Below are 16,446 nucleotides of genomic sequence, written 5' to 3' on the forward strand. Positions count from 1 at the left end.
TGTAACTCGGTCACATTCACTATCTTCTTGGTAAGCAACTTCAGTGTAGATTTGGCCTTGTGTTTTAGGTTACTGTCCTGCTGAAAGGCGAATTCATCTTTGGTGGAAAGCAGACTTAACCTGAAAAACTCCCCCAGTCCTTAACGATTACAAGCATACCCATAACATGATGCAGCCACCACTATGCTTGAAAATATGGAGAGTTGTACTCAGTAATGTGTTGTATTGGATTTGCCCCAAACATAACACTTATATAATCAGGACAATTTTTTGGCAGTATTACTTTAGTGCCTTGTTGCAAACAGAATGCATGATTGGGAATATTTTTTATTCTGTACAGGCTTCCTTTTCACTCTGTCAATTAGGTTAGTATTGTGGAGTAACTACAATGCTGTTGATCCATCCTCAGCTGTTTTCTCCTATCACAGCCATTAAACTGTTTTATCACAGCCAGTAACTGTTTTAAAGTCACCATTGGCCTCATGGTGAAATCCCTGAGCGGTTTCCTTCCACTCCAGCAACCGAGTTAGGAAGGACGCCTGTACTTTGTTGTGACTGGGTGTATACATGCACCATTTAAAAGGGTAATTAATAACTTCACTATGCTCAAAGAAACATTCAATGTCTGTTTTTCTACCAATAGGTGCCCTTCTTTGCAAAGCATTGGAAAACCTCCCTGGTCTTTGTGGTTGAATCTGTGTTTGAAATTCACTGCTCGACTGAGGGACCTTACAGACAATTTTATGTGTGGGGTACCTGGAGCCATTCAAAAAACACTTATTGCACGCAGATTTGAGTCCATGCAATTTATTATGTGAATTGTTAAGCACATTTTTTACTCCCAAATTTATTTAGGCTTGCCATAACAAAGGGGTTGAATATTTATTCACTCAAGACATTTTTCATTTATTATTAAATTTGTAAACATTCCGAAAAACATGATTCCACTTTGACATGATGGGGTATTCTCTGTAGGCCAGTGACCAAAAAACCTAAATGTAATCAATTCCAAATTCAGGCTGTAACACAACAAAATGTGTCAAGGGGTATGAATACTTTTTGAAGGCACTGTACATTCAATTAAGTTACAGGCCTACCTTATTGTAACTTTGTTCAAAACGATTAAAAGAAAATGCCAGCAGTTGAATCTGAGACTCAAGATACCACCGTCATCCTTTTGTGTTTAATTGAATCCCTCAATTATGGTCAGTGGAGTCCATACACAACCCATACATAACAAATGTATGCCAGTGTAATCCATACATAGCATTAAACCACACATTACTAATACATCGTATTAACCCATTACTCATACACAGAATTAAACAATACATTACTCATACATGGCAAGTGTATGTCAGTGTAACCATACATAATATTAAACCATACATTACCCATACAGAACATGGGAAAGTGGAAACAGAACAGACCTACAGTAGATAGATTGCGGAGGGGAACGGTCAGTGTTACAAGGGTTATGTAAACCTTTACCTAGAATAGAACTCTATGGTTTCTGTGTATGCTGCCAAATGGGATGAGTGTATTCAGCCCCAAGACATTTGATAATGAGGAATTACAGTTCATCCTATCTTACGAGAGGCTACATTATGTTCAACATTATATAGTTTGGTTTCATGATTAATATTCAATTTCAAGATTTGGGTTTGGTCCCTAAGCCATCAAGCAACTAGAGACTTTTCCTTTCAAAGTACAGACATGTTGTAGCCTACAGACATGTTCACAAGTTCCTGGTACATTTAAAAAAAAAAATGTAATAGAAATAAATAGTGTAGTGCAAAAGAGTGGGGTGGTTGAAGTCTCAAATAAATTACCATGCAGTCATAAGATCCACAAGGGACCCTACCCTCATGATAAATAATGCAGTACACACAATTAAAACTATTATTTTCAATTTTATTGAAAGGGAATAGAAATACATGCAGAATAAAACCAACATTCCTTTCATATCAACCTGTGGGTCATTCCTTCCTTGTTCTTGATGTAATACAGTATATAACTGCCCTTTGAGATTGAGACCAGCACAACCCAGCAACCAAATTAATTAATCTACAAGATCTCTCCTTGACCTAAAGCAGCTGCTCATAAAATATATATAATTTTTTTTAATCATAGCATTCCCAGTCCTGCTAAAGGCCTTATCCATAGTAATACCAAAAGCTCCATTTATCTCCCTGAAAACCAGCGGACAGTTGTGCAGCGATTTTTATGAATCACTTTAGGCTGTGAATGCCTATTTTGGTCTTGCTGTTTTCAGTGAGATAATCAGCATCTATCCTCTATATCACACAGAAAACTAAAGCGTTCCCTATCCTATCCTTGACGCTGGTTCAATTATTTGAATTAAATTTCGTTCGTTTTTCCTTCTTCTGTGAATTTAATGCAAACATCGCACAGTTTCTCTAGAGATAAATCCGGTCCAGCCTGTGCAATGTAGTAGGGATTTGTAGTTTCCAACAGGCCAATATTCCACATAGTTTAGCGCATAAAACATGGTAATTAACTACAATAACGATAATCCACTGCGCATCTACTTGTCCTGTCTGTGTTCCTTGTATGCCTGCTCTTGAAGAGACAAGAATGAGCAATCGTGAGCTTCGCTAGGTATCTCTACCTGAAAATACATGATCTAACTGATTGATAGTTGGTATTCAGAAGTCATAAAAGTATGCCTTATTTAAGTTGTACAACTACAAAAGTGTGATTTTGTCAGACAACATAGGCAGCAGCTCAATAGAGATGCGATGATGACTTGGAATGAAATAATAAAGTCATCAAATAAAACGAATGTAATATACACAACAACTGAAATATGTTATTAAAGTAAAGTAATGTGAATAAATGATGGTTAATAAGTGATAAGCAGTAATGGGCATTCACTACCATCATAGGACTTGTATTAATTGTTTTATTCTGTGTTACAGCATTCAACCTACATAATGCATAGTGCATTTAATGTTACAAAAATGATCAAAACCAACATCGAAAACGAATTATTTTTTAAATAAAAAGTACTAATTGCTCAGCACTACCCGTCAGACAAGGGTCCAGGTGTCATCAGCAGAAATATACCAAACCTGTTATCTTCATCTCATTATCTTCATCTCTGCATGAAGGAGGAGAGCTCTGAATAGTCAATAATACTCCTCTTTTCACAATGCAGGCAGAAGCATTTACAAACTAAGTAGGGTGGTGACAGGATAGAATTGCTGTAGGGGAGGGAAGGAGAGAGAGAGAGAGAGAGAATCTGAACTACTGATATCCTAATATAGAGGATGAAATATTGGAATCGACACAAATAACATGATCTATAGTGATTTTGCAAACCAGACAGACAACCTTAATGACATAACCTAATCACATTTATATCCACCATATCAAACAAACACTTCTGATATCACTATATCAAATATCACTATATCAATACTATATCACCTATATCAAAACAATCAATGTAGATTAACAAATTATTAAACTAACATCAAATTCACAGAGCCCTACAATCAAACACATTAGCAAAGGGAAGTGGGGATTGGAGGATGACTAGGCTCTAATGGTATCTAATACACAGTACTGAAAGGCACCAATGAATAAGATAGCATCAGTGATACAGAACCACCAAATCAAGAGAGGACAGCAGCAGCTGCATAATCACACTCAACACATGTCCCAAATGGCACCCTATTCCCTAGTGCACTACTTTTGACCAGGGCCTATAGGGTTCTAATCGAAAGTACATTTACATTTAAGTCATTTAACAGAAAGTAGTGCACTATGTATGAAAAAAAGAGGGCCATTTGGGATGTCGCCACAGTCCGGATGTGGATTAAGATCAATGGGGGATGCACATTTAATGACTCTCCTAAAAGTTCAATTAATGTGGTAGAGAAGAGATTACCACAATGTTTTAAAACACCACAGCCAGAGGGCACATCGAGCACTTAGCCCTCGATGTTAGGCATTAATCCATCCCTCACCACTACCACACCATCATGTTGGGGTGAGTAAATATGAGATTAACGATACCCCCAGTCCACTCTACGATATCCTAATACATTGTCATACACATGAAAAGAACTGTGAGACATTAGCCAATCTTTGCTGCAATGTCCAAACTAGCATACTGGTTAGAATGAAGCAATGAATTGTGCATTCTACGTGGCATGCTAGTATGGACATCGGAACAAACATAGCCTCTGATTGCACCTACCATCAGAACAATAGTGGTTCAAGAGGAAAAACCTACTGCACTGAGCGTCTCATTTAAATGAATATGTTGTAAATGAGGAAACAGATGTGGAAGTAAAAGATTAGATTTCTCTCTGTCCACTTTGCTCCGGCTCCCATGCCAAGCTGTATTTACATGAATCTCTGGGAGATCGTTTGGCTCTAAACACAAACAGCAACCTCTTCTGTAATTTATTGCCATAACAACTGCCGCATAGTCAATTGATAGTTTCCAGAAATCCATCTCACCCCTTCTTAAATGTGGGATATTGGTATTGACAGGATATGATAACAGTAAGCCTCTGCATTTTTCTCAATGGCAGGTAGCAAATGTATAGAGCATGTGGAAAGCCTTTACAAAGTGTTTGTTTGTTTACATCAGCAAACAGTCCAATGTTATACCACCTCTTGTTTCTGCAGAAACACCAGAAGCTGGACCTGTGTAGAGGAATCAGGGGACCTTGGACACATGGCATTATGAGCCTTATGTGAATGAGTGAACGATATTGTGGTCGTGAAGGACAGACATACTGTAAACCCACTGACAGAGACGCCAGGCACAGCAGTAACAGTAACACTGTGCCAGCACTCAGCTGGCACTCATACTATTCACACAGTGCCTCTTTCTCCATGCCTGATATGACACTAGTGTGGAGACCTGGCAATCACTTGGTCCACAATGACTCACTGACTCCATGGCTTGGAGGAGGTTGCTGTCTCACAGCTCTCTAAACACAGCACGTGTGGCTTCATCTATTGGATCTACTGTGGTGTGTTTTGATGTGTTGAGGTGCATTGTGGAATGTTGTGGTGCATTGTGGAATGTTGTGGTGCATTGAGGAGCATTGTGGCGTATTGAGGAGCATATGTGCCCCCCCATCAATGTTAGAGTGGATGTGCACAGTAATTCTACCCCAGGGGGTTCCATTATACACAACCCAATCCTATGGACGTTTAGCTGCATGGGGAATCAAAGAGCAGGGGAACGGGGTAAAATCCTAATCCTTACCCTCTCTACCCATCTGTTGGGGGTCAATGGTTGGCCCATCTATCTAGCCCTGACCACAGCTTGACTGGAACCCCTGCATGCAATAGAGAAGCTGGGCAGTAAAACCAAGAGGTCTGGAAGATTGGAGGGACCTGAGACTAGCTTCCTGCTGCCCTGTATCAGCTATTGTGGTACCAAAGCACACAAGCACATCAGGACTACAGCATTAGACTACCACTTTGTCTGACCATGTGTCTATGCAAAGCCTCTTACAGCCAGGGAGGAACCCATTTAGAACTGGAGTGGTTGTTGACGCTACAATCTAGATAGCTAGGCAACAGGGAAAGCCAACTTCATATGTTTCCTTTGATCGAAACCATTAACCCCCTGTACAAAAGCCATGCTACACACTCAGACTTCCTCTAGCCTGTACTGTCCTGAATAGCTCAGTCTGGGCAAAGTTTGCAAACATTTTGTAACACAAGTGGCCAAATGCAGGCTACCGTGCAACTCGCTTTTCAGGTAGGATGCAATTTTTATTTATAATAATTTGTTTTATCATTGTATATCATTATTATTGTAGGCCTATTTATTAATCTAAACCAGTTCTTTAAATATGCAAATCGTGTTTTGTTTAATTCTGTTGAGACATTTTCATTAGCTAAATGAAGTTCAATCTGTTTTTTTTAAATTGTGTGCTCCATATTTAGTTTAAGATAGGTTAATGATATTTATTTGAGAAAAAGCCTACTTATAACCTATTTCTTTCATTTGTTGGGTTTGGTAGGCACTAGCCTTTATTGGTAATTGCTGCAATATAGCCTGTTAACTTTTAGGAAGGTTTAAACCAGTTCGCAACGGTTTTGTTTCATTCTGTTGAAACATTTTCTTTGGCTAAATGAAGTTCCAACTGTAATGTTATGTTTGCCGCGATATAATATCCTGCTTATATTTTCCCTATAAACAGTGGCTTGACTTATTTTTGATATTACCCTAATAAAGTGAATAAACTTTTGGTTTGGCTATCAGCCTATTATTCTGCTGCCCTATGATATGAAGGCAGTGCGCACCAACACTCCAACTGACTCTGACAGTTGTGTTTTAGGCCTACCAGAGATTTTTTTTTAAAAACTTTATTTAACTAGGAAAGTCAGTTAAGAACAAAATCTTATTTTCAATGACAGCCTAGGAACAGTGGGTTAACTGCCTTGTACAGGGACAAAACGACAGAGTTTGACCTTGTCAGCTCAGGGATTCAATCTTGCAACCTTTCGGTTACTAGTCCAACACTCTAACCACTAGGCTACCTGCCGCCCCAGGAGCCTCGATACTCCTATGATCTAACAACATAATGCTTATCTTTATCAAAAATATTCTGATCGAAAAATAACGAATTAGCCTCCTTCTGCACACCTACATTGTATATCTCTATAGCAGATGCAGTAGCCTATCTGACAAGAGTAAAGAAATAGATGTCGGTGTCGTAGCATGCCACCGGCATATCTCTCTCTCTCACTCTCTCTCTGGGGATACGCCTAAAGCTTCTCTTCCTTTATATGTGTTTAAATAGGAATATCATACAGTGGCCTAAGCCTATAGGTCTATTCATTCATGCAATGCCCTAATGCATTTAGTGCTCAAATCTCTGACAGCTGAACCATGAGATCATACCAGTTCAGTCAAACCACTAGTCTCCATAAGCAAATAGACTCTAAGTGCAGATTCAAATGTACAGCAGGCCTAGGCTGTACTTGAAAGTTTACAATCAGACTGTTCGCCTATATGTCAATAAATGATGCACTTGAAAGTAGATCACAGGGTCAATCAGGAATGCAATAAATAACCATGGGGACATGGATATGTAAAAAAAAAAAAAATCTGGGTGGAAAAAAATAACCTTCAGAAAAACGTCACTCGCTGTAAACCACACACATTTCCATAATGAAGGTGCAGTGGTAGAGCTCTAACCACTACAATCTTCAGAGCGCACATATGCACTTGCCCGTTATACATGAAGCACTTTGATGTAGGTACCGAGGGCGAATCAGCATTTCTAATCAATATTGGAAACACCCATATTCAAAGTAGCCTACCAGTTGCAACAATATAACAATTCACCGCTGTGTTACTTGTTTGCTGTGCCTGAAGAACTAAAGACGGGGCAACTAACTGGCAAGTATGGCGGCCTACGGCTACACAGTAACCTATAGCCGCTATGTGCCTACCTCCTAGACTACTTCAAGCTTGAGTTGGCTGTCCAACTATGAAGTTTATTCTAGAAAAAATGCATTTGGAAAACAAATATAAAGTAAATGTAATATAGAAGTTTCTGCCATAATGCTTCGACACACCCAGCCTAACAAGACTACCAAAACGAGTCGAAGATCAATCATAGCTGTAGGCTATTCAGTGCACAGTCCATATTTATAAAACCATTCATAATAGCATAAAGGTCCGACCCGGAAAAGCGGTCTAAAATCCTGCAACAAAAACTTCTAACAGCAATAGTCATTGGTTACCACCATATCGTCGGACCTATGCTATTGATCCGAATAGGAAACTCTTTATTGTGTGCAAGGCATTAACAGAAGGATAGCCTATAAGACTTACTAAACAATTAAAACTTACGTAAAAACGAAGAATAAGGTGGTGGAGCCCACAAGAAGAGTGGCAGCAGTAGATACCGGGATGTATTTGGTGGGTTTAAATCTCTTTCCAACGCTGTTGGGCATTCTGTAATTTCCACATTCCTCAATTATTTATTCCAATTGGAGATACTATACATATGTAAAGATCCAGTCTGCAATATCTATAATTAACGATTCAGCCAATCCGTATTTACTACCGTTAAACGCACACAGATCCAAATATAGACAGGCAGAAAATACAGCGCTCCAAAAGCTTGGAAATCCACTACTTTTCTGCTAGCAGCACTAACGATGTCACTTTACTATGGTAATGAGGAAACCTTCAAAAATAAAAGTCCGCATTTCAACATATTGCAAGGTGGATAACTCAATCAAAAGATAATATATTTTAATCAATGTCGATTTTTATTGTGCTTATAAGCAAATGCAAGAAGGAATTTATTGAAAAACTTTTACATTTGTTTTAAAAAACATTATTTTAGGACCACTATTGAAAAATACAATGTTCAGACTGGTATGTTGACAATATTGGGCTTATATTTCAAAAACTATTATTTTGCACCGAGTGAAAAGTGGGGTTGGGAGTTCTCAGTAGGGTCTGTAGAATCTATATATGGTGTCATTTCATGTGGCACATGGTGTCATTTCATGGGACACTAAATAATATAGAATGTTGCTGGCCTTTTACTTCCACCCATTACATTGGCCACAATGCAAATCACTGTATATGCATTACATATTGGGGGAAGAATTCCTCAGTAATGAGGAAAATTAAAGGTGCAATATGCAGAAATCGCTGTGCCATTTCCTGGTTGCTAGAATTCTAATAGTTTGCCTAATTTCCGTTTATGTGACAAAACAAGCAAGTATAGTGTAGAGTATCATTGTGCCATCTAAACCACAGTGAAATATATTTTCCATGACCAAAAATATTGTATTTTCATCAGTTTGAAGCTGGTGTAGAAAACCGAAAGTAGAAGACACAAAAACGAAACTTAAGCACGGGAAGCATAGAAATAGTGCACATAGAACACATCTACTGCTTTTTATACTTGCTTTCAATGATAATGATAAATCTATAACTCATTATCGTATGTGAATTTTGTCAGGTAAAATGTTTCATATTGCAGCTTTAAGATAATTGGGGGGGGGGGGGGTCATACTCTGACATGATTTGGCAAAACACTTGGGATGCCCCTGGATGCCACCCAAGTCTAAAATCAATTTAAAAAAAGGCTATTATACAATGAGATTGTAGTAACATAATCCAATGGTTCTGTTCCAGTTGCATTTATGATTAGTGAGGAGCATACCCAGAGAGCAATAGGGCAGTTACTAAATGCAGTATAGAATAAAGAAAGGGATGTGTGTGGCAGAAACATAATACCTGTACAAATGAAAGTGATAGGTCCATAGCACTGCTACATTGCTGCATCCAGGGAGCACTTTCCTGCCTGAAGAGTTGAATCGTGTTTTAGCTGAAAAGATACAGAAATTATTTTAACCTCTGTATGCAAATAAACAAAATCATCCACTGGATTTCATTGACCCATTTCTAACTTGTCTTCAATGGGTAGACGAGTATTTGAGACACAGTTTGAAAATAGTGAAAGGAGAGGCTACTCCATAACATCTAGATTTGTGTGTCATACCAGTATGTAAAAGTAATTTAATGCAACAAGCTGGTCAACTCTGTAGACAAGAGTACAGTAAGAAGGAATACAGGTACCGGATGGGCATGAATACCACAAATCTTGCTGACATTTGTGACATTGTTGATGTTTGTGTTGTTCTTGGTAGCAGACATAATTCCACATTAGTAAGCAGCTCTATTAACAAAATCAAGAAACTAACACAAACATTAGACCTAAAAACGGACCAAGAAAATCCAGATTGTAAATCCATTGATGAACACCATTTGCTGGTGAATTTGAAAGTGATATACAGTGAACGCCAAAAATATTGGGACAGTGACAAATTTGTTACTGTTTTGGCTCTGTACTCCAGCACATTGAGATGATACAATGACTAAGAGGTTCAAAGTGCAGACTTATTTTGAGGGTATTTTCATCCATATCAGGTGAACCGTTCTTGTACATAGTCCCCGCATTTTAGGGGACCAAAAGTATTGGGACAAATTCACTTATTTCTGAAGTAAAAAGTTAAGTATTTGGTTATAATGTTTCTAAACACTTCTACATTAATGTGGATGCTACCATGATTATGGATAATCCTGACTTAATCGTGAATAATGAATATAATACCCCCCTCAACAACAACAAAAATGCTAACCTCCCCTGTTATTGTAATGGTGAGGGGTATGTTTGCGTGTCTAACTTTCACATATTCATGATTCATTCAGGATTATCCATAATCATGGTAGCATCCACATTAATGTAGAATTGTTTAGAAACATATCCTATTCTTATTTACAATAAAGGTGACTCCACAATGACACAATACATTATTTACCATTCATTTCTATTGGGCACAAAATAATCTGAAACACAACCAAAACACAAAACAAATGCATCCAACAAATGTGTAGTCACAAGCTTGATGTACTCGTGGCGTGATATGAATACGGGACCCAATACTACACTTTTTACTACTTTAATACACAAGTGAATTTGTCCCAATACGTTTGGTCCCCTAAAATGGGGGGACTATGTACAAAAAGTGCTGTAATTTCTCAACGGTTCACCCGATATAGATGAAAATACCCTAAAATTAAAGCCGACAGTCTGCACTTTAACCACAGTCATCATATCATTTCAATGTGCTGGAGAACAGAGCCAAAACAAAAAATGTGTCACTGTCCCAATACTTCTGGAGTTCACTGTACAGTATATAGTGAAAAAGTCAAATCTCCTTTCTTTGAATGCTTTGACAAAATACGGAAACAAACCTTTGAACGCATTGCTAGAGCACAATGCACTGAGAGAAAGCTGTACTGTTCATAAAAACTGTTAGACAAGCTTTTTTAAAACTTTCTTCTGGTAATTCCTATTTGGTCTATTTTGGTCTAATTCCTATTTGGTCTGACTTTCTCACCCGAGATTTAAAGAGATTTTCATCAACGTATCTAAAAGTACTGCTAAACAAGAAAAACACAGATATCAGTGAGGAAACCTTCAAAAATACAATACATTTATATTCAGGGGATAAATAACGGGTTGATGAATGTATAGTTGAAATGCATACTTTCTACATAGCCTACCAAAGAGACATACTTTACAGTGCCTTCAGAAAGTATTCATACCCATTGACTTTTCCCCACATTTTGTTGTCTTACAGCCTGAATTTAAAATAGATTGAGGTTTTGTGTCACTGGCCTACACACACAATACCCCATAATGTAAAAAAAAAGAAAAAAAAGAAAGAAAATATATTTTTCGAAATGTTTACAAATGAATTAAAAATTAAAAGCTGAAATGTCTTGAGTCAATAAGTATTCGGCCACTTTGCTATGGCAAGCCTAAAGAAGTTAATGAGTAAAAATGTACTTAACAAGTCACATAATAAATTGTATGGACTCACTCTGTGTGCAATAATAGTGTTTAACATGATTTTGAACGACTACCTCATCTCTGTACCCCTGTAACGCCCTGGCCATAGAGAGGGGTTTTTTGTTCTTTATTTTGGTTAGGCCAGGGTGGGGTGGGCGTTCTATGTTCATTTTTCTATGTTGGCTGTTTTCGTTGGTTTGGCCGTGTGTGGCTCCCAATCAGGCACAGCTGTAGTTCGTTGTTGCTGATTGGGAGTCACACATAAGTAGCCTGTTTTTCCTTTGGGTTTTGTGGGTGATTGTTTTCCGTATAGCTTCTGTGCCTTATGGAACTGTTCGGTTGTTCTTTTATGTTGCTTGTCGTATTTTAGTGTTCAGTTTTTTCATTAAAATGACGGACACTTACCACGCTGCATTTTGGTCTGATTTCTCTTCCCCTTCATCTGAGGATGACGAAGACAGCCGTTACAACCCCAGACATACAATTATCTGTAACGTGGAACAAGCTCCCTCACGACACCAGGACAGCGGAGTCAATCACCACCTTCCGGAGACACCTGAAACCCCACCTCTTTAAGGAATACCTAGGATAGGATAAAGTAATCCTTCTAACCCCCCCCCACCCTTAAAATATTTAGATGCACTATTGTAAAGTGGTTGTTCCACTGGATATCATAAGGTGAATGCACCAATTTGTAAGTCGCTCTGGATAAGAGCGTCTGCTAAATGACTTAAATGTAAATGTAAATGTAACGTCCCTCAAAAACAAGGTTTTCCAATGCCTAGCAAAGGGCACCTATTGGTAGATGGGCAAAAACATTGAATATCCCTTTGAGCATGATTAAGTTATTAATTACACTTTGGATGGTGTATCAAGACACCCAGGCATAACAAATATACAGGCGTCCTTCCTAACTCAGTTGCCGAGAGGAAGGAAACCGCTCATGGATTTTACCATGAGGCCAATGGTGACTTTAAAAGAGTTTAATGGATGTGATTGGAGAAAACTGAGGATGGATCAACAACATTTTATTTTCTCCACAATACTAACCTAAATGACAGAGTGAAAAGGAGGAAGCCTGTACAGATTGCAAATATTCCAAAACATGAATCCTGTTTGCAATAAGGCACTAAAGTAAAACTGCAAAAAATGTGGCAAAGAAATTAACTTTATGTCCTAAATACAAAGTGTTATGTTTGGGGCAAATCTAACACAACACATCACGGAGTACCACTCTTCATATTTTTAAGAATGGTGGTGGCTGCATCATGTTATGCGTATGCTTGTAATCGCAAAGGACCACAGAATTTTGGGGGGATAATAATAAATGGAATAGCGCTAGACACAGGCAAAATCCTAGAGGATAACCTGGTTCAATCTAACAGACATGGGGAGACAAATGGACCTTTCAGCAGGACAATAACCTAAAACACAAGGGCAAATATACACTGAAGTTGCTTGCCAAGACAACATTGAATGTTCCTGAGTGGCCTAGTTATAATTTTGACTTAAAAAATCGGCATTAAAATCTATGGCAAGACTTGACAATGGCTGTCTAGCAATGATCAACAACCAATTTGACAGAGCTTGAAGAATTTTCAAAAGAATAATGTGCAAATATTGTACAATTCAGGTGTGCAAAGTGCCTAGAGACTTACCCAGAAAGACTCAAAGCTGTAATTGCTGCCGAAGGTGATTCTAACATGTGTTAACTCAAGGATGTGAATACTTATGTAAATGAGATATTTCTGTATTTCATTTGCAATAAATTTGCAAAAATGTCTAAAAACATGTTTTCCCATTGTCATTAAGGAGTAGTGTGCAGTAGATGTCACGTTCCCCAGCAAGAAAACCAAAAATGCCACTCAAACAGAAGGAGGAACTAGCAGAATCACTGACCAACAACCAAAACGAAACAGGTGGGGTTTTAGGAGGGTCTCTGAAAATAACGTTCACATGCCTCCTGATATCAATTCTAAAATGTTTTCTCTGAATAATAAGAAAAAGAAGAGTAATGTGACACAAGGGTTCAGTGAACCTCTCATTCTTGATACCAGACCTGAGCAACATTGCCATGATAACATGATCACAACCATATGTAAATTCTCTAATCGAAATCAGAACTGTTGGCTAAAATCAACACTACAATCTTTGCTGCATCTTTGGAAATATAGACCCACACTCATCACAAAGTGTACTCGCAAAATAAACAACTTTGCTAATTTATTACAGACAGCAGTGCAGCATCCAGGGAGCAGTTTCCTGCCTGAAGAGTTTAAGTATGTTTTAGCTGAGATACACAAATCATTTTTGTCTTTGTATCCAAATAAACAAAATGATCCACTGGATTTTGTCGACCCACTTCTTTCTTGCTTAGATATGCTAGCGATAAAATCTTTGGCTAATGCTATGCATGAATATAGCTGTGAAACTTGTCAAACCAACAGAATCCACAATGGCCCAAACTTCACATCAATGTTTAGCGTTCCACTTCCAGACATAAAAGTGGCACTTGACATTCTTTTCAAGAAAATTATTTCGAAGTGAGAAGCACACAAAGTAAGTTACATGTGCAGCAGCAGCCTACTCAGTACACAAACAATTTGGACCAGCACTCCAGATATTGTTGTACTTTATGTTTCTTGTGTGAGGTCAAAAGTCTATAACATATTAAGCAGTGACAACAAGTGGTTTAATGAAAGAATATTTGACGGGTACAACGATCTGGTGAAGTTACATCTGAAGCAACAAATTGTGTTAATGTGCCCTGCGTATTTTGAGAGTCAGCGATTACAGAGTCTGTTTTGTGACAGCAAAGAGGTTATGCCAAATGAGCCTAGAGCGTCCCACAACTGGTGGGGTTTTAATGCCACGTTCAAAACAACTGGGAATTAGGAAAAATACGAGGTCAAATCATGACGACAGTGATCTTGGATGACCAGTCAAATCGATTTTTCCCAGTCGGAGTTCGTTTTTTCAGAGTTCCCAGTAGTTTTGAATCCACTGAAGTCAGAAGTCTGAGATTTCCAAGTTCCCAGTTCCAAGTTCCCAGTTGTTTTGAATGCAGCATAAGCATGTGATAGTGCCTGTGACATAAAGTTACATAAAGTTAGTAGCAGTAATTGCTTTAATTTAAATCTGAAAATTATGGATTCGAGGATACGCTACTTGAAATTCAGAAAATACCTGGCATTACAGTATCTGGCAATGCATGGGGCTGCGGTGGATGTGACACTAAACTATGCATTTTCTTATCGGTGCCCCCATTTTAGAAAACAGTCAGACAGTAATAGTAGTAGTGTTTATGTGTGCTTGTTCTCTAACGCAGTTTTATTAGAGCGCAATGTGAATACGCTTTGTCACAATGGCAAGCGAGACTATGTTTTACATTAGTTATCGGAGGGGAAGTTACTTAGTTGAAAGATGTTAAGGTTTTAAGCATGAAGAATACAGCAGAGTGTTTCTTGTAATGCATTTAAAACTGTACAGAAAATGCCTTTGCTGACATTGAGAGATAATCATCACAATATAACTTGTAAATAATCTTGTCTCTGTTATTGTTTTTTGAAAACAAGTTAATAGGCCTATGCCTACTGTACCTGGATGGCAGGTAGCCTAGTGGTTAAGAGCATTGGGGCAGTAACCGAAAGGTTGCTGGTTTGAATCCCTGCTCCGACTAGGTGAAAAATCTGCCGATGTACCCTTGAGCGAGGCACTTAACCCCGATTGCTCCTGTTAGTCGCTCTGGATAAGAGCATCTGCTAAATGACTCAAATGTAAAATTCCTTCACTGTATACTGCTAACCTGTTAGATATTACTTCTAAATAATTGTCTTCTTTGCCGTTCTGAAAGCATTACATTTTCATTTTGACTAAAAAGTTTGCCTTATGTGTTTGAGTATGTATAGTGCTGCTGGGTATTTAGACCTCAGTCCCCCATGAAATAACACCATACTGTATATAGATTCTACAGACCCTGAGTAATCCCAACCCCACTTTGACATCGGCACATAGAACAGTTTTTTCTCTATAAGCCACTATGTAATGCATATGCAGTGATTTGCATTGTGGCCAATAGAATGGGTGTAGTAAAAGGCCAGCAACACTCCGTATTATTCAGTGCCCCATGAAATGACACCATACAGTATATAGATTCTACAGACCCTACTGAGTACTCCCAACACCACTTTTAAGTCAACACATAGAGTAATTATCTCTCTGTAAGCCTATATGTAAGTTAATAGGCCTACAGTGTATTGCATTGGGACCACTGGAATGGGTGGAGTAAAACGTGCTGCTGGGTATGTAGACCTCAGTCTGCCAAGAAATAACACCATACACTCAGTGGCCAGTTTGTTTATTAGGTACACCACCTGTTCACGAAAATGGTTCACTCCTACAGACAGTGAGTTACTTGGCCATGGCTTGCTATATAAAGCAAGCGTACAGGCATCGAGGCATTCAGTTACTGTTAGATTGAACGTTAGAATGGGCAAAACGAGTGACCTAATAACTTTGAGCGTGGTATGATCATCGGTGCGAGGCACGCCAGTTCCAGTATCTTAGAAAAGTGTATTTATTTTCACTTAGCCTACACATTGGCCGTGTTCGAGAGGATCAAAATCGTAATTTATCATGGGTAAATTGTGACTGACTGACTGATCTACAAATAATAATGACACGTTATTTATGATGGAAGGTGATTTGTAGATCAGTCAGTCGGCAGTTGCCTGCACTGTCAGCTGCAATGTTGAACAAGCCCAATAGCTTTCAATATACCAGTATGGGTGTAAACTTTCTAAAGAAATGCTGGTATAAATAATACAATATTAAAAATAAAAGTACGTCAAATTATCAATTTATTTTTTTAAAGGTGGTTGCAATGCTGTGAAAAACAGTTGTACTGTACTGATATGCAAAAACAAAATCGATATTTCAAAAGTTTAGCATGTCTTTGTAGGGGGACTCTTATTTTGAAGAAAACAAATCCGAATCGTGATTAGCCAGCATAATATCCTGCTGCCAGGAGAACGGTAATTGGAAATCCCACTAGCAA

The 16,446-nt window shown here is 38.3% G+C and overlaps 1 protein-coding gene across 1 annotated transcript in view; it reads right to left on the bottom strand.

Annotated features, from left to right (window-relative positions):
- zdhhc8b (zinc finger DHHC-type palmitoyltransferase 8b) overlaps positions 1–8,151 on the bottom strand; it is a 90,170-nt gene extending 82,019 nt beyond the window's left edge. The window contains exon 1 of the mRNA XM_014170896.3: positions 7,862–8,151. Within this exon, the coding sequence (XP_014026371.1) occupies positions 7,862–7,965 (104 nt within the window). The 5' untranslated portion in view covers positions 7,966–8,151. The remainder of the gene's footprint in view (positions 1–7,861) is intronic.
- Between the last annotated feature and the right edge of the window lie 8,295 nt (positions 8,152–16,446).

This window comes from Salmo salar, chromosome 24 (genome assembly GCF_965601325.2).
Source record: "Salmo salar chromosome 24, fSalSal1, whole genome shotgun sequence".
NCBI classification, from domain to species: Eukaryota; Metazoa; Chordata; class Actinopteri; order Salmoniformes; family Salmonidae; genus Salmo; species Salmo salar.